Source organism: Oncorhynchus keta, chromosome 27 (genome assembly GCF_023373465.1).
Source record: "Oncorhynchus keta strain PuntledgeMale-10-30-2019 chromosome 27, Oket_V2, whole genome shotgun sequence".
Taxonomy (NCBI): Eukaryota; Metazoa; Chordata; class Actinopteri; order Salmoniformes; family Salmonidae; genus Oncorhynchus; species Oncorhynchus keta.
This window is the reverse complement of record NC_068447.1, coordinates 24,466,274-24,490,069: the sequence shown is the minus strand read 5'-3', so window position 1 is coordinate 24,490,069 and position 23,796 is coordinate 24,466,274. Positions and strand designations below refer to the sequence as shown.

Here is a 23,796-nt window from a genome sequence, read left to right as displayed (position 1 = left end):
GGGTCTAGTCATGTGACAAACAAAACAACATCCAATTTAAACTTGAGTGGGTGTGCAAGCAGGTTAGCAGGAAATAGCTAGGCTTTAACAGAGCTCTGTTGATGGTTTCTCACAGATTTTTCACTTTGGAACCTTTCAGATGTGTCTACTTCTTTCTACTCCACTTAGAAACACAATCATCAGCCTACACTCAGACCAGTCAAATAAAAATGGAAAAGACAGTTATACACTAATGCCGCGTTCGTGCTATAAGAATTATCGGAAGCTCCAAGTTCCCTGTGGGAAATTTCGCTTGATAGACACACCAAATCGTAATTACAAGTGGGAAACAGAAAATTGTGTTTGCCAAGTTGTGACTTTTCACTCACTGACCTTTTCCCTTTTCAACCAAAGGATGACAATCAGTTTATTACAATACATATTGACCTTATCAATATGTATAATGTAGCTAATTTGACCATATGTTAAACAAGCTAGCTAATAACTGGGAACTCGGAAAGAAATGTGGTCAAATCATGACATCAGTGATCTTTAGGTCAGAAAGTCGGAACTCTAGTTTCCGATTTAGAATTCCGGGTTGGATGACCGTTCAAAACGATTTATCCTAATCGTGTATCGTTTTCCCCCTAGTTCCCATTTGTCTTGAACACGCTATAGCCGGAGATTTACCAGTTCCTAGTTGTTTTGAACGCGGCATTACAGAGACTCACCAACCAATCGAATAAGAGAAAGGAGGCCTAATCAGTCGGTCGGATAAAGAGTGAAATGTAAATTAGCCAATGAGAGTTAGACAGAGCAGCTGGATATAATTTAGACTAGCCAATCACAATAATGCCATAGAGTGGAATCTGCAGTGGAATATGCCGGAACATTGGCAGTGCATCCTGGGTAAGAAAACATTGACAGGTGAATGAGAACAGTCGAGATAGAGAGTATCGCGCAGGATGAAAGAAAGAGACCTGGATAGAGAGCCGCTGGGGTGTGTAAAGCTTTCATCCTTGCGACAAATGAGAAATAGAACGACAATTGTAATGGCTTCTGAATGATGTTCGGGGAGTTAATGAGTTTAACACTGGTGCAGTGCAGTGTAGTGTGTTGAGCATGGCTACTTCTGCAGCAGACGTCTGTACTTTTAAAGGATGACCCACGACACCTGCCCTCAGGGCGCTGTTATTGTGGTCTGCATGCTGCTGTTGCGTCACATGTTCATTGTCAACTCGACGGGCCTCCACTACAGCTCAGTTTGTTCTCCCCTAAAGGTGAGGTGGAGTGCCTCCTCTCCACATGTATTTAATGAGGACATTGTTGACCTGTGAAAAGGTCTACTTTTAAGTATTGATTCATTCCGTATCATGTTGTTTATTCCATTTGGTTCTGCATTTGAAGTGTCTTTCTCTCCCACAGACCAGCATGTGAGAGAAATGGACAAAGAGAGTGAGAAGTGGGCCAGAATTCTGTGGGACTACCTTTGTCTGCCCCATTCTCTGGAAAAGGCAAGCCTTCATATCTGATTGTACAGACACATAAGATACGTTTTGACTGGATTTAAAATGAACTGCAATCAGAATTGTAAGCAGTATGATGCTACATCCTGCCCCATTATCTTTTGATTTGATATGATTATATGATATGCTCTTCTGGCTTCACCAAAAATAACAACATAATGATCTGTACTCTTTTAGGATGATGTCATACTCCTAGATTTTCTCTCAGGGTTTTGTAACAATCAATGCTGTCTCCTCTGTTGAATAATCATGTATGTTCTGTCAGTGATGTCATCATTTGAAATGCCATGATGTCCTCTGTTGAAGTGCCATAATCCTGTCATAGTGATGTCATAATTTATGTATCTGAAATTGCATCATAATCCTGTCTGATCTCAGAGTGATGTCATAATAGGCCTGGGTTGCCATGATGTGCGTGTGGCGGAGAGGTCAGCCGCTCTCTTCCTGGAAGGGTGGGCTCCTTGGCTGCTCTTCACTGGTTACCAAGGCAACCAGACTGCAGGTCAGCAAGACTGAGCATCATTCTCTCTTTCTGTCCCTCTTTCTGCAAGAAAGCACAAAGGCACACACGCATTCCATTTTTCTACCCAATGTCTGTCTTGTGTGGTCCAGGTGTGTGGTCGAGGCCAGAGGCTGACGTGTTCCTGGATGTGGCTCTGAGGATGGGAGTGCCCAGGGTGAACATACTGCTGGAGACAGAGGCCACCAACACTGGAGACAACATCTGCTTCTCATACAGGCTCCTCAAGGAGAGAAACATCCCAGGTGAGAGACTCCTCATTAGACACAATGATGGAGAACCTTTCTTATGAAATGTCTGTTATTGTTGTTGCGTTATTCTACAGCTAGGGGGCAGGACAACACAACTGAATCACTGGAACACATTTCAGCCAAGCCAATATTTTATTCCTATTACAGGAGGCTGTTGAGGGGAGGACGGCTCATAATAATGGCCTGAACGGAAACCATGGAATGGCATCAAACGCATGGAAACCATGGAATGGCATCAAACGCATGGAAACCATGGAATGGCATCAAACGCATGGAAACCATGGAATGGCATCAAACGCATGGAAACCATGGAATGGCATCAAACGCATGGAAACCATGGAATGGCATCAAACGCCATGGAATGGCATCAAACCAAACCATGGAATGGCATCAAACGCATGGAAACCATGGAATGGCATCAAACGCATGGAAACCATGGAATGGCATCAAACGCATGGAAACCATGGAATGGCATCAAACATGGAAACCATGGAATGGCATCAAACGCATGGAAACCATGGAATGGCATCAAACATGGAAACCATGGAATGGCATCAAACGCATGGAAACCATGGAATGGCATCAAACGCATGGAAACCATGGAATGGCATCAAACGCATGGAAACCATGGAATGGCATCAAACGCATGGAAACCATGGAATGGCATCAAACGCATCATGGAAACCATGGAATGGCATCAAACGCATGGAAACCATGGAATGGCATCAAACGGAATGGCATGGAAACCATGGAATGGCATCAAACGCATGGAAACCATGGAATGGCATCAAATGGCATGGAAACCATGGAATGGCATCAAACGGGAAACCATGGAATGGCATCAAACGGGAAACCATGGAATGGCATCAAACGCATGGAAACCATGGAATGGCATCAAACGCATGGAAACCATGGAATGGCATCAAACGCATGGAAACCATGGAATGGCATCAAACGCATGGAAACCATGGAATGGCATCAAACGCATGGAAACCATGGAATGGCATCAAACGCATGGAAACCATGGAATGGCATCAAACGCATGGAAACCATGGAATGGCATCAAACGCATGGAAACCATGGAATGGCATCAAACGCATGGAAACCATGGAATGGCATCAAACGGGAAACCATGGAATGGCATGGAAACCATGGAATGGCATGGAAACCATGGAATGGCATCAAACGCATGGAAACCATGGAATGGCATGGAATGGCATCAAACGCATGGAAACCATGGAATGGCATGGAAACCATGTGTTTGATGTATTTGATCCTATTCCACTCCAGCCATTACCACGAGCCCGTCCTCCTCAGTTAAGGTGCCACCAACCTCCTGTGATTCCTATGTACAGTATGCCGATGTGTATTTTGTCATGTACCCATTTGTGGTTGTCTACCCCAGCCAACAGGGTGATCCTGGTCCAGCAGCCCTTTATGGAGCGCAGGGTCTCTGCAACATTCCTGCGCCAGTGGCCTGACCAAGGGAAACACACGCATGCCATCGTTACCTCCCCCCAGATGGGCATCTCTGCCTACCCCCATCCCACTGTGGGCACTGCCACGGACCTCATCACATACATGCTAGGTATGTACTCTGTCCATAATCCCAGGACTTGTGTGGTATCTTAAAGCATTTAGACCATGTCAAATAAATATTTATATAGTAAGCCCACCTGTCATCTTTCTAGTGCAGGAATGTATGAAGGATATCAGAATAAAATATTGTAAAAGACGTGGAGAAACAACAGACCAGAATATGATGCTGTGAGTAAGGTGTAAACGTGTGTTCCAGGTGTTCTAGAGAGGATCCGTGACTACCCACAGAAAGGTTTCCAGGTGGAGCAGGAGATCACACCCAGTGCTCTCTCTGCCTACCACTGGTTCCTGCAGGCTGGCTACATTCCCAAGTGAATACATAACACACACACACACACACACACACACTTGTGCTTAAGTTTCGCTATGTTGATGCTGCTGATGGTTGGGAATTTAACATTAAATTTCAGTAAATTCATATTTTGCGAAGATGGTTGTTTCATTGATACCGTGACTTGAGGCGTATGAAAATATGCCACAGAACTCAATTTGTGCTTACCCTTATTTACATACCATATAGAATATACATTAAAAGACAACCTCAAAATATACACCCAAATAAAACAACTGGACTTAAGCCCAAGTGTTTAATTGATAATAATCTTAAACATGACCATCATGTATAACATCATTAGACTACTTTTGTTTTGCCATATGTGGGTAAGAGATGGTACGTTAAAAGAATGACCTCTTTCTCTCTCATTCACCATTATAGCACTATTTCATTGCATCCATCACATTTGTAAAATCAGAGCTAAAAAGTAATTGACATTCAAGTATTTTACACTCCATGTTGCTCACTTCCCTGGTCTGTTCTCAGTGGTGAAATACTTTTGTTTTCTGCTGGCTGGTAAAACCTGGCCAGTGTACAATAGAGTAGAATGTAGCATGATATGTACAACCAGGCTCCCTACGGCACAGCTGTACATAGCTACTGCCCTGCCATGTAAGATCCATTGGTAAATTGCATTTATTTTCCTTCCAGCACTGAGTTCCGTCTTGGTCTTTATATTGGTCATTGATCTCCATAGTCCTGTGTATTTTATGCTTTAAAAAAAGTTAAGTTTAACATTGCTTGTTGTTATCCAGATTTTCCAAGAGCAGGTTTGCTGTTCTACCTAATTTTTATGCATGAGTGATCCAGTTCAATTTATAATCCATGAAAGCAGCCGGTACCTAGCCTGTTATGCCCATGCTAACTAGTCAGTCCTGGCAGAGCCTCTTGCCCAAGAGGGTGAGGGAGAGGTGGGCTTAGGATGCGTTTGGGTATGGGGTGTTGCAAATGGAGGCCAGCGTGTTGAACCTGGCGCCCAAGTAGAGTAGCTTTTCCTGGTCGAAGGGGGTCTCTGATGGCAATAGCACCCAGCTGGAGGTCAGTCTCTAGGTCCCCCTCTTTAGCGTAGGGGTGGGGGGCATAGTCCCCCAGCTCCTCTCCGGGAATCTGCAGAATTAACATCCTCTGGAGAAGGAGGGAGGGATAGGAGGTCAAAGGTTAATGAAGGGATAGAGTTCACCAGAGATTTAAAAAATAAACATTAGAAACAGTTTTTTTTTTGTCACAGTCATGATTGTTTATGACTGCTGTACATTGTTACATGATTGAGTAGAGTCACCAAGGGCCTGGTGTTATTGAGAGAATAATTTTCTCCCCATGAGGAGTATCCTGTTTTTGTCATCATTGATCTGCTCATCGTTGACCCCTGAGTGATCAGAAACATACTCTACACACACAACCAATACAAAGCAACATTAATCAAGTCAACTACTTTTTCTGAGAGTTTCACAAGTTTAATTGAAATTTTAGATCTTGAAATACCTGTCCATAACCATTGGAGTGTAATTTTGTGGGCGCACTCTGAAACCAAATTCAAAATGTTGCAGTAGTTCAGTGCCACTGAAAATGTAATTGACAGGTCAAAAGTGGATGAAGGTAGTAGATTTATTAGACTTATATAGCCTACCTTGCGCAGAGAGGTTCCTTGTTGAAACTGTTCCCGTTGCTCTTGGTATGAGGAAAAATATCCTGAACACACCGGTGCTCGCATACTGGTGGACCTCTGTACAGCCTGGGGAAAGAGTATCATATTTACTTTGCTTGGATCAACAATTTTCCATTTGCCAAATATGCCCAGTGTGAACCAAAACAGTACTGATGAATGGTGATTAAATATGGCTGGTTTCCAAACCGGCATCTTGATTGGTAGAAAAGCAGCTTTTGCTCCCAGCAGACTGTCCACTTTGAGTGTGATACATGTAGGCACCTATGATCAAAATAGCATATTGTGTGATGGGGAAAAAAGCAATGACCAGAGATTAATGTGATGTTAATGTTGTCTGTAGTTACCTTGCAATCAGTTCCTGGGATCTCAATGTTAGATTTGATCTGACGTTCTTCAGAGTTTTCATCTGTCGGGATCAGCTTCAGTTCTCTTTTACTGGTCAACAGGAGGTACAACAGTAGACAACCTAGGAGGAACTCACACTTGAATAAATACAAATCTCCACACACACTGAAGTTCTAACGAACTATACCAAATCAACACTAGGTGGGGATGTAGGCCAGTATATCTTTCTCAAGTGTAAGATTCACATCAATGGTGAACTTTCCCCTAGGCACAGATCTAGGATCAGCTTCCCCGCCCCAATTCTAACCTTAACCATTAGTGGGGAAAATGCAAAACTGGCCCACAATTAACATCTAGGGGAATCTTCACCCTACTCCTAAGATTGACTTACTTTGCAGTAGCAGCGTGACACCGATGACAATCCCTACAGCCCTCGCTCCAATCTTGGTTCCAGAGGCCCTGCCGAGACTGTAGCTGGCCACCAGAGCAGTCATACACGGTGACGGACAGGTTGTGGAGGGCTCCCTGACCCTGCTGGTCCAACACCATGAGCAGAAGGTCGTAGTGACCTGCGTACCCTGGGTTCTCCTTCACCAGGTTCACTGTATCCTGGAGGGATGTGTAGTAAGAAAGAGAGTCATTAACAGCATTAGTTTAGCAAGTTTATGACTGCGTGAAGTGTAGGCTAATAGTATGAGACTTGGGCCTACTTGGTGTGTGAAACCTACAATAGTGGTGTGTAAAGGTCAAAGAGACCATATGTAATAATGGATGAGGAATGAGATTCCAGATAGTGTGTACACACTTTAAAAAAGGTGCTTTCAAGAACCTAACAGGGTTCTTCGGCTGTCCCCATAGGAGAACCCTTTGAAGAACTCTTCTTGGTTACCGGTAGAACGCATTTGGTCCTTCTGTGGCTCAGTTGGTAGAGCATGGCGCTTGTAACGCCAGGGTAGTGGGTTCGATTCCCGGGACCACCCATACGTAGAATGTATGCACACATGACTGTAAGTCGCTTTGGATAAAAGCGTCAGCTAAATGGCATATATATTTTATATATATATTTGGTTCTAGCTATAACTGTCCACCGATGGTTCTACATGGAACCCAAAAGGGTTCTATCTGAATCCAAAAACGGTTCTACCTCAAACCAAAAAGAGTTCTCCTATGGGGACACCCGAAGAACAGGTTTTGACGGTGTGGGTGAAGATTGGCGGATCGTTGACATCCTCCACCGTGACTGTCACCTGATGTGTTGTGCATTGAAGTCCACAAGCAAAGGGAAAAGGTGTTCAGAGGAAAGCGCATAGATGCGAGAAGGAATTCTACAACGAGCAAAATTATCATGCTGTTTGTATGTGGCTGCTATGAAAGGGAACTGTGTTTGCGTGTGATCAGGGGTGTATTAATTCCACCGATCCTGTTGAAAAATGTTTCTTAGAAGTAAAGAATTGGGGATAAAACATGCCTGAATTTGTCCAATAGAATCTCTTGTTTGCAACTATTGAACTGATTACACCCTAGATCAGCTAGACGCAGACAAGAGTGTGCAAGGCGGTATTGAATGTGTCACTGTCTGCCACCTTCATTACAAAATGTTCCTCTCGACCTGTTCACCTAAGTTGTAAATGTTCATTCATAGACTAGGTTTTAGCAACCTCATGATAAGTATAGAGAAATATTAGTATCATGTAGTAGACTAAACCTATCGATGTTATATTGAGCTGGGTGAATGGAATATGAATGACAGTCTATTACCAATATGCTGTAATAGAAATGGCCATGCTCATAAAAAAAACCATTAACGTCACCGACTGCCATTGGTAAATTAAATCCTAGTCTGAATGAACACAGATGGTTCGGTCCCTCTCACAATAAAACTCCTATTCCACAAGTCACCAGAGGGAATCTCAAATGGTCTTCCCAAAACTGTGTCCAAATTAATAGTTGCGCATGATAAACCACTGTCTGTCTGCCCGTCAGTCCATTGACCCTGCATCCCTCTATTCAGCAGATAATCGATAGCAAACATCCATCCTTACCAGTATCATGAGCAGACATGTAGTTGTAGTCATCCTCATCATGTATCCAACTGTGTGAAATGATGTTACTCCAATGCCACAGAGTGTGGGCTTGATCCCTAAGTACAATACAGATACAGTTCACCTGAGGTGAAAACACAGCTCAAGAGACGTGTCCTGGCTTCAGTATTTATTTCTCTCTCTCTTTCGCTCTCTTTTACTCTCTCTGAGGCCTTAGTCAGTCATGCAGTAACTACAGTACCAGTCAAAAGTTTGGACACACCTACTCATTCAAGGGTTTTTCTTAATTTTTTACTATTTTCTACATTGTAGAATAATAGTGAAGACATCAAAACTATTAAATAACACATATGGAATCATGTAGTGACCATACAAGTGTTAAACAAATCAAAATATATTTTACATTTGAGATTCTTCAAAGTAGCCACCCTTTGCCTTGATGACAGCTTTGCACACTCTTGGCATTCTCTCAAACAGATTCATGAGGTAGTCACTTGGAATGCATTTCAATTAACAGGTCTGCCTTGTTAAAAGTTCATTTGGGTTGTGCTTAGTGGGACTATCATTTGTTTTTCAACAGGACAATGACCCAAAACACACCTCCAGGCTGTGCAAGGGCTATTTGACCAAGAACGAGTGATGGACCCCCACATTTTTTGCAAAAAAATAATAACATTCTTTAGGCTTGCCTGTTTTGCATGTTATTTTGGTATTAATACATGTCACACATATATATTATATATACATTATATATATATATAATTTGAGTTAATAAAACCAAGTACAAACATGGTCTCTTTTTTGTTTTCTTGAATAAGGCAGCTACAAAATGCAGGTGTTTCAGCCTTGCTCAGTGCTTTCTGTGGTGGTGGGGCAGTATTCTGGTGGTGGGACAGTATTCTGTCACTCATGGGGACACTACATCACCTGCAAAGTCTTAAGGGGAGACCTCAAACATTCTAGCCCCTTGGGAGATGCCATGGAGTTACATTAGAAGTGCCCATCCAAGAAGGGTCAAGGACATTAGCCACAGATAAAATGACATAAAATCACTGGTCTTATCAGTAGTCTTGTATGTCTTCCATTTCCTAATAATTTATCCCACTGTTGATTTCTTCAAACCAAGCTGCTTACCTATTGCAGATTCAGTCTTCCCAGCCTGGTGCAGGTCTACAATTGTATTTCTGGTGTCCTTTGACAGCTCTTTGATCTTGGCCATAGTGGATTTTGGAGTGTGACTGTTTGAGGTTGTGGACAGGTGTCTTTTATACTGATAACAAGTTCAAACAGGTGCCATTAATACAGGGAACAAGTGGAGGATAGAGGAGCCAATTGCCTAGAGACTTTTAAGGTATACTTTTCGTGGCTGTTTATTTACCACCACAGACAGATGCTGGCACTAAGACCGCACTCAGTCAGCTGTATAAGAAAATAAGCAAACAAGAAAACCACTCACCCAGAGGCGGCACTCCTAGTGGCCGGAGACTTTAATGCAAGGAAACTTAAATCAGTTCTTCCAAATTTCTATCAACATGTTAAATGTGCAACCAGAGGGAAAATAATTCTAGATCACCTGTACTCCACACACAGAGACGTGTACAAAGCCCTCCCTCACACTCCATTTGGTAAATCCAACCACAACTCTATTCTCCTGATTCCTGCTTACAAGCAAAAATTAAAGCAGGAAGCACCAGTGACTCGGTCTATAAAAAAGTGGTCAGATAAAACTACAGGACTGTTTTGCTATCACAGACTGTTCAGGGATTCTTCCGATGGCATTGAGGAGTACACCACATCAGTCACTGGATTTATCAGTAAGTGCATTGAGGATGCCGTCCCCACAGTGACTGTATGTACATACCCCAACCAGAAGCCATGGATTACAGGCAACATTCGCACTGAGCTGAAGGGTAGAGCTGCCGCTTTCAAGGTGCAGAACTCTAACCCGGAAGCTTACAAGAAATCCTGCTATGCCCTGTGATGAACCATCAAACAGGCAAAGCGTTAATGCAGGGCTAAGATCGAATCATACTACACCGGCTCCGACGCTCGTCGGATGTGGCAGGGCTTGCAAAAGCTGTTCTGGACGACTGTGTGATCACGCTCTCCGAGGCCGACATGAGTAAGACCTTGAAGCAGGTCAACATATACACAAGGATGCGGGGCCAGACAGATTACCAGGACGTGTGCTCCGGGCATGTGCTGACCAGCTGGCAGGTGTCTTCACTGACATTTTCAACATGTCCCTGATTGAGTCTGTAATACAACATGTTTCAAGCAGACCACCATAGTCCCTGTGCACAAGAACACAAAGGCAACCTGCTTAAATGACTACAGACCAGTAGCACTCACGCCCGTAGCCATGAAGTGCTTTGAAAGGTTGGTAATGGCTCACATCAACACCATTATCCCAGAAACCCTAGACCCACTCCAATTTGCATTCCGCCCAAACAGATCCACAGATGATGCAATCTCTATTGCACCCCACACTGCCCTTTCCCACCTGGACAAAAGGAACACTTATGTGAGAATGCTATTCATTGACTACAGCTCAGCGTTCAACACCATAGTGTCCTCAAAGCTCGTCACTAAGCTAAGGATCCTGGGACTAAACACCTCCCTCTGCAACTGGATCCTGGACTTCCTGACGGGCTGCCTCCAGGTGGTGAGGGTAGGTTGCAACACATCTGCCACTCTGATCATCATCAACACTGGAGCTCCCCAAGGGTGCATGCTCAGTCCCCTCCTGTACTTCCTGTTCACCCTCGACTGCATGGCCAGGCACAACTCCAAACCATCAGAGACTCCAGTCACCCAAGTTATTGAGTGTTTTCTCTGCTACCCTAAGGCAAGCAGTACCGGAGCGTCAACTCTAGTACCAAAAGGCTCCTCAACAGCTTCTACCCCCAAGACATTAGACTGCTGAGCAATTCATAAAAATTGGGACAATTTACATTGACACCCCCCCCCCCTCTTGTACGCTGCTGCTACTCGCTGTTTGTTTATTACCTATGCATAGTCACTTCTACCTACATGTACAGATGACCTCAACTAGCCTGTACCCCTGCACACTGACTCGGTACCGGTGCCCCCTGTATATAGCCTCCACACTGACTCGGTACCGGTGTCCCCTGTATATAGCCTCCACACTGACTCGGTACCGGTGTCCCCTGTATATAGCCTCCACACTGACTCGGTACCGGTGCCCCCTGTATATAGCCTCCACACTGACTCGTTACCGGTGTCCCCTGTATATAGCCTCCACCCTGACTCGGTAACGGTGCCCCCGTATATAGCCTCCACACTGACTCGGTACCGGTGCCCCCTGTCCCCTGTATATAGCCTCCACACTGACTCGGTACCGGTGTCCCCTGTATATAGCCTCCACCCTGACTTGGTACCGGTGTCCCCTGTATATAGCCTCCACACTGACTCGGTACCGGTGTCCCCTGTATATAGCCTCCACACTGACTCGGTACCGGTGCCCCCTGTCCCCTGTATATAGCCTCCACACTGACTCGGTACCGGTGTCCCCTGTATATAGCCTCCACCCTGACTTGGTACCGGTGTCCCCTGTATATAGCCTCCACACTGACTCGGTACCGGTGTCCCCTGTATATAGCCTCCACACTGACTCGGTACAGGTGCCCCCTGTATATAGCCTCCACACTGACTCGGTACCGGTGTCCCCTGTATATAGCATCCACACTGACTCGGTACCGGTGTCCCCTGTATATAGCCTCCACACTGACTCGGTACCGGTGCCCCCTGTATATAGCCTCCACACTGACTCGGTACCGGTACCCCCTGTATAGAGCCTCCACACTGACTCGGTACCGGTGTCCCCTGTATATAGCCTCCACACTGACTCGGTACCGGTGTCCCCTGTATATAGCCTCCACACTGACTCGGTACCGGTGCCCCATGTATATAGCCTCCACACTGACTCGGTACCGGTGCCCCATGTATATAGCCTCCACACTGACTCGGTACCGGTGTCCCCTGTATATAGCCTCCACACTGACTCGGTACCGGTGCCCCATGTATATAGCCTCCACACTGACTCGGTACCGGTACCCCCTGTATAGAGCCTCCACACTGACTCGGTACCGGTACCCCCTGTATAGAGCCTCCACACTGACTCGGTACCGGTGCCCCATGTATATAGCCTCCACACTGACTCGGTACCGGTGTCCCCTGTATATAGCCTCCACACTGACTCGGTACCGGTGCCCCATGTATATAGCCTCCACACTGACTCGGTACCGGTACCCCCTGTATAGAGCCTCCACACTGACTCGGTACCGGTACCCCCTGTATAGAGCCTCCACACTGACTCGGTACCGGTGTCCCCTGTATATAGCCTCCACACTGACTCGGTACCGGTGCCCCCTGTATATAGCCTCCACACTGACTCGGTACCGGTGCCCCATGTATATAGCCTCCACACTGTTATCCTTACTGTGTTACTTTTTATTATTGCTTTTTATTTTAGCCTATTTGGTAAATATTTTCTTCTTCTTGAACTGCACTGTTGGTTAAGGGCTTGTAAGTAAGCATTTCACGGTAAAGTCTACACTTCATGTCTTCGGTGCATGTGGCAAATAAAGTGTAACGACCCTGGGTTTATAAGCGCGGAAATCGACCCTGCCGCTCGAGCATGCTTTTGCGGCACAGTCGATAGAGCGCCGGACCTCGGGCTCGAAGGTCAAGGGTTCGAGACCTGCTCCCTGCTGTTTCATTACAAAAGTATGATTTGATTTGATAAATTGGACACATCTGAGCGTCATTAATGTCTCTAGGACGGTCTAATAGGATAAAATGCCAGGGCTGAATTCTTGTCCCAGTCCATCCGTGACGGGAAGTCAATTCAACCCCAATGTCATTTACTTTAGAAGGTGGATACTGTATAAAAATATATTAGGACTTGCAATAATGTTACTAATAGAAATTGGTTTTCTAGCAAATGCATATGTATTATAAACAAATCAAACTGTTAGCTCCTTATCGATCCTCTGCTTAGGATATGTATTACATAACGTTGCAGCTCTACTGCAACATAGAGGACAATATTATCTAGTGCTTGATGTTGTGTGCATACTGTTTTTTATATGGCACAAACTTTACAGAATCAAGTCGTGTACCGCACCTCTACACACTCTAGGTCTCTCCACTCCTCTATTCTGTAGTATTACAGAACCTGTTCTACAACTTTGTCTGTAGCATCAACAAGAAGGGAGGGTCAGAGCATGTACTATCAGCATGATTCAAACTCAGTTTGCTGAGGGATCATTAGAATGGGTTAGATATGGGTACAAATGTAGATCTTAATTTGAGCCAGTTTGCTATAGCAGGAAAATAATCCTGCAGCAACAGCAAATGTGCATTATTATGTGGATTATAATTAATGGCCATTTTTTGTAGGGGTTGATATATTCTTCATAAGAGAAAATCAAGTCTGAAATGTCAACGTGGAAATTATGAACTTCCGAAGCCTTTTTAAACCTCAAATACACTACACGTTTTAAGATATCCTGCAAAAGAGTGGGCAAATTAGTGCCAGGACTACACAAAAAATGACCTTCTCCTATTCACATGAATTGTTACAGTGGGTGTGTCAGTTTTACGGAGAACACAAGGGGTTGTTCCAAGGAATCCATGTCATTGAAGTGATGTCATGTTTAGTGTGACTAACCTTGAAAACCGTTTAGGATCATAATCGTGTTTGTTGTGAGGGATGGCTGAGAGATACGGAGACACATTTCCATGATGCACATACTTTAATCAAATTTGAAATATACACAAAAACATTTTGATATATTGACTACTGATACAAAAGCGGCATGGTGGACGTTAGCAGGGAGTAAAAGAGAAGCAAGTCAAAAATGTTAAAAAAGACCAGTGCGCAAAAGTGAAGGAAACCAAGTCTAGTATTATACAGTGAACCTTTACGTTATGTTTAGGATACACAACAGCACAGCTTAGATTGCTCTTAACGGTTTGGTAAGGGCAGGGCACACATTGGTTCCAGGCTCTCAGATTAGCCATGGTTAGGCATTGTCACTTTTCTGCAGATAGGTAATGATTTCAAAATAGCTATCAATTGTTCTCCTGAATCTGCTGTGTCCCAATTCTATACTACCAGATAACTTGTTGGATTCTACTCCATCGAGGTCAAGAAATTAGTTGAAAGCAACATGTGTAAATCATTATCCTAAACAAAGAGAGGTTATGAATTATCATTAGCACAATAGTAAAACTCCCACAGAGGTGATGATGACGTTTCCATTCAAGTGTTGGCATCGAAGTTATCCCATTCTGGCATAGCTCGTAGATCAAGAGATGATAAACTGCTGCTGAAAAGTACTGTGAAGTGTGATAATAAAAAAACACATTAAACAACCAAACAACAGTGGTGGAAAAGTACCCAATTGTAATACTTGAGCAAAAGTAAAGATACCTTAATAAAAAAAGTGCTCAAGTAAACGTGAAAGTCACCCAGTGAAATGTACGGATAGCCAGGGGTACACTCCAACACTCAGACATTATTTACAAACAAAGCATTTGTGTTTAGTGAGGTTGCCAGATTAAAGGCCCTATCGATGAACAGGGATGTTCTCTTGACAATTGTGTGAATTGGAAAATGTTCCTGTCCTGCCAAGCATTCAAAATGTAATAAGTACAAAATGTAATGAGTTATTTTCTTTAGTAATGTATTGGAGTAAAAATAAAAGTTGTCAAAAATATAAATAGTAAAGTACTATAAAGTATTTATGCTCAAGTACTTACTTTACACCACTGCAAAACAATCACCATACAAACACACCCCGGCCCTGTCAAAACATAAATCAATAAATCCATCCGAGCATGATGTGGTTTATTCAGTGCAGTGATTCATTGTGGCTTCAGTCCCTCAGTCCCTCCTTGTGTGGGTAAAAGCCAATCCAGCTTGGTTTTGGTCTGTATTTTCTTTCCCCTCTGTCGTATGATCCAGAATCTCAATGGATGATGTTTGGTGTCACTGTGTCCTCTTCTCCAGCTGATGGCTCTCACCCTATCAGTGTCGTAGAGCAGTTACATTAGAACCATCTCCAGTCCCAGTCCAGCCAGTTGTGTGTGTTTGTGTTTGTGTTCATGTGTGTGCGTGTCTACAGCCTGATGTTCCTCTCCTGCATGTCCTGCCGACAGATGCCCTCCAAGGTGTTGAACTTTGACCCCAGGTCCCCCAGGAACTCCAGGTTGTCATCTAGATTGTTTAGCGACAGCTCGTCCAGTGACTGGCACTTGCTGCCTGTCCCCTCGTAGCCATACCCGTAGGGTTGGTAGTCCACCTCGTCTCCAATCATATGCAGCTTCTGGAGATCCAATGTGTCAATGTTAGAAAAAAGTTATCTTAAATCATATTTGAATTAGATTCTACAAAATCTTATAAAACTCTCAATACTAGTAACTAAACAAGTAGGCTATTTATATGTAATAGATCCAATAGAGGGATACTTCTCACATTACAGAATTTGTATTAATGATAAGACAAATATTACCACCATTTGTTCTTGTTTTGAAGACCATATGGTGCATCACACACATCTTTACCTACATGTCTCTCTCTGTTCCAACACCACAGGCTACTTACTGTATGTAACCTTTTCCACATGTCTCCATGGACATTTTCTGCATGTCACATACAGTACCAGTCAAACATTTGGACATACCTACTCATTCAAGGGTTTTTCTTTATTTTTACTATTTTCTACATTGTAGATTAATAGTGAATACATCAAAACCATGACATAACACATATGGAATCATGTAGTAACCAAAAAAGTGTTAACCAAGACAAAATATATTTTATATTTGAGATTCTTCAAAGAAGCCACCCTTTGCCTTGATTACAGCTTTGCAAACTCTTGGAATTCTCTCAACCAGTTTCATGAGATAGTCACCTGGAATGCATTTCAATTAAGAGGTGTGCCTTGTTAAAAGTTCATTTGGGGAATTTCTTTCCTTCATAATGCATCTGAGCCAATCAGTTGTGTTGTGACAAGGTAGGGGTGGTATACAGTGGGCTCCAGTGTAGCGCAACGGTCTAAGGCAATGCATCTCAGTGCTAGAAGCGTCACTCCAGACCCTGGTTCGATTCCAGGCTGTATCACAACCGGAGGCCCATAGGGCAGAGCACAATTGACCCAACGTTAGGGTTTGGCCGGGGTGGGCCGTCACTGTAAATAAAAACGTGTTCTTAACTGACTTGCCTAATTAAATAAAAAAATAAAAACTGAAGATCGCCCAATAAAAAATAAAAAACAGAAGATCACCCTATTTGTTAAAAGACCAAGTCCATATTATGGCAAGAACAGCTCAAATAAGCAAAGATAATCAACAGTCCATCATTACTTTAAGACATGAAGGTCAGTCAATGCGGAACATTTCAAGAACTTTGAAAGTTTCATCAGACCTAGAGTTGCCTCTGCTGCATAGGATAAGTTACCAGCCTCAGAAATCGGCAATTAACTGCAACTCAGATTTAAGCCCAAATAAATGCTTCACAGAGTTCAAGTAACAGACACATCACTGTTCAGAGGAGACTGCGTGAATCAGGCCTTTGTGGTTGAATTGCTGCAAAGAAACCACTACTAAAGGACACCAATAAGAAGAAGAGACATGCTTAGGCCAAGAAACACGAGAAATGGACATTAGACAGGTGGAAATCTGTCCTCTGGTCTGATGAGTCCAAATTTGAGATTTTTGTGTCTTTGTGAGACGCGGAGTAGGTGAACGGAGGATGTCCGCATGTGTGGTTCCCACCGTGAAGCATGGAGGAGGAGGTGTGATGTTGTGGTGGTGCTTTGCTGGTGACACTGTCTGTGATTTATTAAGAATTCAAGGCACATTTAACCAGCATGACTGCAACAGCATTATGCAGCAATGCACAATCCCATCTGGTTTGCACTTAGTGGGACTATAATTTGTTTTCAACAGGACAATGACCCAAAACACACCTCCAGGCTGTGTAAGGGCTATTTGACCAAAAAGGAGAGTGCTGCATCAGATGACCTGGCCTCCACAATCACCCGATCTCAACCCAATTGAGATGGTTTGGGATGAGTTGGACCGCAGAGTGAAGGAAAAGCAGCCAACAAGTGCTCAGCATATGTGGGAATTTCTTCAAGACTGACTACCTCATGAAGCTGGTTGAGAGAATGCCAAGAGTGTGCAAATCTGTCATAAAGACAAAGGTTGGCTACTTTGAAGAATCTCAAATATTAAATATATTTTAATTTGTTTAAAACTTTTTTGGGCTCTTACCCGATCTATGTGCTCTGAGATGTGCTGGTTTGACAGCAAGCCGAAGGAACGGGAATACCTCGAAGAGTTACTCTGAGGAGAGAGTGGAGAAAACACAAAAAAACAAACATGGATGATTGATGGAGGAACAACAGTGTGTCGTGTGTATGTATGTGTCAATGGTGTGGTGTCAAGTCGACCACATCCTGATAGTGCACGGCAACACTTACCCTCATGGTATTGTTCCTGCTTGTAGTCTGGTACTGCAATTAGAAAATACACATTCATATTATAAGGATCAACTGCATTAATGCACCCACTTCACTGTATAAAACCTTGATAACCTGTAGTTCATCTGTAATAACCTGTATCTATACACCTGTCAAATCATACAGCACTATGGTAAAGAATTCATAAAAGGAGGGTTATGTTTCCCTCTAGTGGCTGCCTGGAGATGTCACTCACCATGCCCCGCCCACCCTGGCTTCTCAGAGTTCCGTTGGCCTCGCCCATTCTCTGGAATGTTCCCCCTCCTGAGAACCCTCCCTCTCCTGACGAGGACACCTGGGTGACCTGGGGAGAGATGGAGGTTGAGTTCTGAGACACAGACGCTGCTGCTGGGACTGTACTGGATGGCTGCTGTTTGGCAAGCTCTGACCCAACTTCACTATTTTGTGATTCTTTTGTCATTCATTTTTACTTTATTTTCATGAAATGTATCCTCTATCATTTCTTACAACCGACAAGGACATTTGAACATCAGATCAGCAGTTAATTACCTAAATTCAGCCTTCATCTTCAACTCATCTGCCCTGAACTCTTTTTGTAATTCCGACCCAATTTTTGGAATACGCAAGAGGAAATGCCGGCATTACAGAGGCAAGAGAGGAAGGATCCTGAAGAGTGTAAGGCGAAGGGAAAATCGGCCACCTCTTCCCTCCATTGTACTTTCCAATGTCATTTGATAATAATTTGCTTCTAAAGTGATTCTCGAACTGCAATATTCTCTGCATTTCTGAAACATGGCTCTCGGTCTCCCTCACCACTAGGGGTGATAAAGTCGTTGACCACTGTTATTTTACCCACAAGCAAGCATACAAGGCCCTCCCTCGTCCGCTATTCGGCAAATCAGATCATAACTCTGTACTCCTGCTTCCTGTTTACAAGCAGAAGTTCAAACAGAAAGTACCTGTGACACAATTCATTGAAAAATGGTTAAAAGAATCAGAGAATATGCTACAGGACTACTTCGTTAGCGCTGATTGGAATATGTTTTGAGACTCCACCGATAACATCAACAAGCTAACAACTTCCCTCACCAGCTTCATTAGGAAATGCATCGGCGAATTTGTCCCCACAGTGAAGGTTCGCTGCGTCCCCAATCAAAAGCCCTGGATTAACACTGAGGTTGGCGCTAAACTAAAGAATAGGGCTTCCGCAGACAGGGCTTTCGCAGCCAACCCTGAGGCTAAGGCTGAGGACTGGAACAAGTACAAAAAGTCCTGCTATGTCCTCCGCAGAGTCATCAAACGAGCAAAAGGACAATATAGGAATAAGGTGGAATCATATTACACATGCTTAGACACCCGCCGCGTCTTACAAAGGAAGACCCAGCCGTAAGCTGCCCACCATTGCCTTTCTATCAGACGAACTCATTGCATTTTATGTGTGCTTCGACAATACCAACATTGTGCCGGGTGTGAGGGCCGTCACCGAACCCAGATGATTGGGTGATATCGCTCTCTACAGCTGTACCATTGAGAACACCTTGACTGGCTGCATGACTGCCTGGTATGGCAATAACACCGCCCTCGATCACATGGCGCTATAGAGGATGGCTTGAACAGCCCAGTAGGTCATTGGGGCCGAGCTCCCCGCCATCCAGAACCTCTATTAGGCGGTGTGAAAGGAAGGCCTGGATAATCGTTGAAGACTCAAGCCATAGACTTTTCTCTCTACTTTCGCACAGCAAGTGGTACCGGTGCATCAAGTCTGACACCAACAGGCTCCTGAACATCTTCTATTCCCAAGCCATAAGACTGCTAAATAGCTAACTAAATGGCTACACGCACTATCTGAGTTAACCCTTGTCACACACACTGACACTCCAACACACGTAAACACTCACTCCATAGTTTGCTCACACACATATACATTTATACTGCCGCTACACTCACCCACTCATATCCAATCATAATTTACTCTGCTGCTACTCTGTTTATCATATATCCTGATGCCTAGTCACCTTACCCCTATACAGTACATATCTACTTCTAGCGGTCCAGTATCCCTACACATTGTAAATATGGTACTGGAGCTGACCCTGTATATCGTATGCTTACTTACTTTCTCATGTTCTTCTTATTTTTATTTCGTGTGTGTTTTTGTTCTACTTTTTATTTTTTTTAGTATTACATCGATATTGATTACTGCATTGTTTATAGTTTGCAAGAAAGGCATGTGACATCAAAACTTGAAAGGTTATATACATTATAATGTAGACTGATGCCCTACTCCAGCTGACTGAATTGTTTACCACTGTTGTCACCACTATTTTGTTGCGTTAAGTATCTAACATGGTATGAGCATGTTAGATAATGACATAGTAAAAGGGAAAATGCACAAAGTGCAAAATGAAAGCATAACTGAGGATTATGAAGAGTTCAATGCTGTTATGTACACTGTGATGTAGTATCACTCAGTGTAGAACTACGGAAAATATACCACTGAGACAGGTAGGAAGGTCATTTAAGATCTTCACTCTTTGAAATGTCTCTCACAAATAGTTGACAGAGGTCAAATTCAATGCGTATCAGTGCTATTGACCAACGGAGTCAAGCTAAATAAAACATCTCCTCCCTGAAACAACGTTTCCCACAGTTCAGATTGAGCTGTAGCCAGTGAACATGGGCAGGCATGAACTGCAAGTATTTCACACTGCCCAAGTGGTTTGATGTGATGTGAGACTTCCATTGACTAGAGGTGAGATGCATCCAAAAGGGAAAAGTATTTCAAGTTATTTAAAAACATATACTTTTAAAAAAGTTTTTAAACAATGCATTGATGTTTGCATTGTGTGGACCTAAGGCTGAAACTTCAATGCTTGAAAATTGTCATTGTCAGTAAGGATGTCACTTACAATGGTCCTCCCTGGGGTTCTGTACATCTCATTGGTCTCTTGGGTGATCTCATTAGTCTTCTGAGTAAACTGTTAAATCATAGAGCAAGAATTAAGCACAGCATAAACAACAGTTATTTAGACTGTGATCAAAGTGTTGTAGTAAGATGGTAGAAGATATAGTAACTAGTCTTGTTATTGGTGGTGACAGAACATTTTAGTCACTTAGCAGACACTCTTATCCAGAGCGATTTACAGTTAATGAGTTCATACATTTCATTATTCTTTTTCTCCATGCTGGTCCCCCGTGGGAATCAAACCCACAACCCTGGCATTGCAAGCGCCATGCTCTACTGTACCAACTGAGCCACATAATATGATATACAGGTATGTGGAGTAGAATTTCTGTAATGGTGGCAAATTAAGTGGTGTAGTACAGATGTAGGATCTTCATTTGATCCCCCTGTTGCAGGAGAACTTTTCACTTATAGTGTATTTGAGGTTTTAAAAGACTTCGGAAGTTTGTAATTTCCACTTTGAAATTTCAGACTAGATTTTCCCTTACGAAAATCTATCAACCCCTACAAAACTGTCCATTAATTATAATCCACATAATAAATCACATTTCCTGTTGCTGCAAAATTATTTTCCTGCTGTAGCAAACTGGCTCAAATTAGAATCCTACTTCTGTAGCAGATAGAAAGGTAGGGACAGGTATATAATAGGTAGTTCTGTTCAAACAGTAGCACTATCTTACAGATAGGAGACTTGGCTCCAACTCATTCTCCATGGGCAAGCATATGATACATATTGCTTGTAAATCCCTCAATCTTAGGAAACTATCATTTAATGTTCCATTATATATACAAAAGTTATATGGACACCACTTCAAATGAGTGGATTCAGATATTTCAGTCACACCTGTTGCTTACAAAATCGAGCACACAGCCATGCAATCTCCACAAACAAACATTGGCAGTAGAATGGTCTTACTGAAGAGCTCAGTGACCTTCAACATGGCACCGTCATAGGATGGCACCTTTCCAACAAGTCGGTTTGTCAAATTTCTGCCCTGCTAGAGCTTCCCCCGGTCAAATGTAAGTGCTGTTATTCTGAAGTGTAGGAGCAACAACGGCTCAGCCGCGAAGTGATAGACCACACAAGCTCACAGAACGGGACTGCCGAGTGCTGAAGCGCGTAGCCGTAAAAGATGTCTGTCCTTGGTTGCAACACTCACTACCGAGTTCCAATCTGCCACTGGAAGCAATGTCAGCTCAATAACTGTTCATCGGGAGCTTCATGAAATAGGTGTCCATGGCCGAGCAGCCGCCCACACAAGCCTGAGATCACCATGCGCAATGCCAAGCGTCTGCTGAAGTGGTGTAAAGCTTGCAGCCATTGGCGTCTGGAGCAGTGGAAATGTGTTCTCTGGAGTGATGAATCACGTTTCACTTTCTGGCAGTCCGGTGGACGAATTTGGGTTTGGCGGATATCAGGAGAACGCTACCTGCCCATGCATAGTGCCAACTGTAAAGTTTGGTGGAGGAGGCATAATGGTCTGGGGCTGTTTTTGATGGTTTGGGCTAGGCCCCTTAGTTCCAGTGAAGGGAAATCTTAACGCTACAGCATACAATTACATTCTAGATGATTCTGTGCTTCCAACTTTGTGGAAACAGTTTGGTGAAGGCCATTTCCTGTTTCAACATGACAATTCCCCCGTGCACAAAGTGAGGTCCATACTGAAATGATTTGTCAAGATCGGTATGGAAGAACTTGACTGGCCTGCACAGAGCCCTAACGTCAACTCCATTGAGCACTTTTGGGATCAATTGGAACACCGACTGCGAGCCAGGCTTAGTCGGCCAACATCAGTGCTCGACCGCACAAATGCTCTTGTGGCTGAATGGAAGCAAGTCCCCGCAGCAATGTTCCAACATCTAGTGGAAAGCATTCCCAGAAGAGTGAAGGCCGTTATAGCAGCAATGGCGGGACCAAATCCATATTAATGCCCATGATTTTGGAATGAGATGTACGAGTAGGTGTCCACATACTTTGGACATGTAGTGTATGTTAGTCAGCGCCCTTCTAAATCTTCTGAATCTCGCTGATGTGGTCCACCGGGCCTACTTCACCATGCACGCTGTGTCCTACACAATCCAATACACTCAATGTCTTAGTGCATACTAATTCGCTCCATAATATCCGTACACTCTATACATCTCTGGTACAGACTACTTAGATGTGGCCTATACTTAGCTCTTTAGTAGTCACATCTGTACTGTATTTTATCATTAATATTCACCCTTTACAAAATGCAAGTCTCCTCCAAGACTTGTAAGCAAATGTTTAGGTTTCTAAAAGCACATTTTAAAGTGGAACTGCCACCTGTTCTGGGCGCTCTAACACATTCTTTGAGCAGATGAGTCATCTTCCCTGCACAGTCAGCCTTACCATATAAATGTGGTTTGGAGAATGTGGTCAGTGTTGTAGGCTTACTCACTCTGCATGTGGCACATGTTCTCATGAGTCACACCAAAATCATGGATGTGATCTTTAACTCTCTCATTGGTACTACAGAAACTAAATGATGCTAATAGTGACCGAACCTGCTTCATTGATTGATTACCATGCATACAGTATGTTTTAGAGGGAAGCACACACCCTACACAGAAACCACTAATTACCTGTAACTGTCGTGATATTAATTCCTTTCCCCTGCATCATATGACACCTCACACACTCTCACACGCTCTCTCACACACTCTCACACAACTCCACCTAACCGTGCAGAATACACCCACAGATACAACTTTGAAAAATCTCAGACCCTGTGTTGACCATAGACTGTTTTTTGTCTTTTTAAATAAGGGTTGTGACACGGAAAAATATGAGTTGCAGAAAGAATGAAAAAGAAGACAAGAAGAAAGTAAGAATAGTGGCCAGTTTACCGGTATGCCTGGGGTGGCCTGCTTCATTCCATCTATCACCTCCCTGTTAGGAGTGGTGGGGGTCAGGATCAACATGGGCTCACCCTAAAAGGTAGGGACAGGAGGAGAGGGAGAGAAGAAAAAAAGGAGGATATGGGTATAAGAGCGGAAGAGAGGAGACAGGTAAGTAGAGAGGATAAGAAA

General features: G+C 43.5%; 3 protein-coding genes across 7 annotated transcripts in view; 1 reads left to right on the top strand and 2 right to left on the bottom strand.

Annotated features, from left to right (window-relative positions):
- The first annotated feature begins 733 nt into the window (after positions 1 to 733).
- Positions 734 to 9,040, top strand: LOC118359646 (uncharacterized protein SCO4629-like). 3 transcript variants are annotated; one of them, XM_052482015.1, is made up of 7 exons: positions 734 to 888; positions 1,405 to 1,493; positions 1,884 to 2,007; positions 2,118 to 2,270; positions 3,682 to 3,864; positions 4,072 to 4,186; positions 8,843 to 9,040. In XM_052482015.1, exons 1-7 carry the CDS (start codon positions 861 to 863, stop codon positions 8,886 to 8,888), a joined length of 738 nt encoding a protein of 245 aa, XP_052337975.1. In that variant the 5' UTR covers positions 734 to 860; the 3' UTR covers positions 8,889 to 9,040. The 3 variants fall into 3 exon arrangements, with proteins under 3 accessions (XP_052337975.1, XP_035594116.1, XP_035594118.2); XM_035738225.2 differs by having other exon boundaries at positions 864 to 979; XM_035738223.2 differs by lacking the exon at positions 8,843 to 9,040 and having other exon boundaries at positions 4,072 to 4,293.
- On the bottom strand, positions 5,166 to 8,503 carry LOC118359645 (uncharacterized). 3 transcript variants are annotated; one of them, XM_052482018.1, is made up of 6 exons: positions 8,263 to 8,503; positions 6,612 to 6,829; positions 6,062 to 6,341; positions 5,837 to 5,941; positions 5,692 to 5,730; positions 5,166 to 5,334 (listed from the first exon to the last, which is right to left on the bottom strand). In XM_052482018.1, the coding sequence occupies exons 2-6, from the start codon at positions 6,712 to 6,714 to the stop codon at positions 5,325 to 5,327; spliced, it is 537 nt and encodes a 178-aa protein (XP_052337978.1). In that variant the 5' UTR covers positions 6,715 to 6,829; positions 8,263 to 8,503; the 3' UTR covers positions 5,166 to 5,324. The 3 variants fall into 3 exon arrangements, with proteins under 3 accessions (XP_052337978.1, XP_052337977.1, XP_052337976.1); XM_052482017.1 differs by having other exon boundaries at positions 5,692 to 5,941; positions 6,062 to 6,136; positions 6,220 to 6,341; XM_052482016.1 differs by having other exon boundaries at positions 5,692 to 6,136; positions 6,220 to 6,341.
- Positions 9,041 to 14,023: 4,983 nt separating the features above from the next.
- Positions 14,024 to 23,796, bottom strand: part of LOC118359641 (cadherin-like protein 26) — a 23,441-nt gene continuing 13,668 nt past the window's right edge. Inside the window, exons 14-19 of the mRNA XM_035738219.1 lie at positions 23,614 to 23,697; positions 20,687 to 20,755; positions 18,013 to 18,120; positions 17,778 to 17,810; positions 17,569 to 17,640; positions 14,024 to 15,617 (exon numbers count right to left, since the gene is read on the bottom strand). Coding sequence (XP_035594112.1) covers positions 15,411 to 15,617; positions 17,569 to 17,640; positions 17,778 to 17,810; positions 18,013 to 18,120; positions 20,687 to 20,755; positions 23,614 to 23,697 — 573 coding nt within the window. The 3' untranslated portion in view covers positions 14,024 to 15,410. The remainder of the gene's footprint in view (positions 15,618 to 17,568; positions 17,641 to 17,777; positions 17,811 to 18,012; positions 18,121 to 20,686; positions 20,756 to 23,613; positions 23,698 to 23,796) is intronic.

Bases quoted from the DNA above. Each gene is read 5' to 3' on its own strand.
- LOC118359645 (XM_052482016.1), bottom strand. From the start codon at position 6,714: ATGACTGCTCTGGTGGCCAGCTACAGTCTCGGCAGGGCCTCTGGAACC. The intron at 6,342-6,611 runs GTAAGTCAATCT...AGTTCCTCCTAG, and splicing joins TGTCACGCTGCTACTGCAAA to GTTGTCTACTGTTGTACCTC. The intron at 5,335-5,691 runs GTATTTCAAGAT...CTCCTTCTCCAG, and splicing joins ACTCCAATGGTTATGGACAG to AGGATGTTAATTCTGCAGAT.
- LOC118359646 (XM_052482015.1), top strand. From the start codon at position 861: ATGCCGGAACATTGGCAGTGCATCCTGG. The intron at 889-1,404 runs GTAAGAAAACAT...TCTCTCCCACAG, and splicing joins ACATTGGCAGTGCATCCTGG to ACCAGCATGTGAGAGAAATG. The intron at 2,008-2,117 runs GTCAGCAAGACT...TGTGTGGTCCAG, and splicing joins CCAAGGCAACCAGACTGCAG to GTGTGTGGTCGAGGCCAGAG.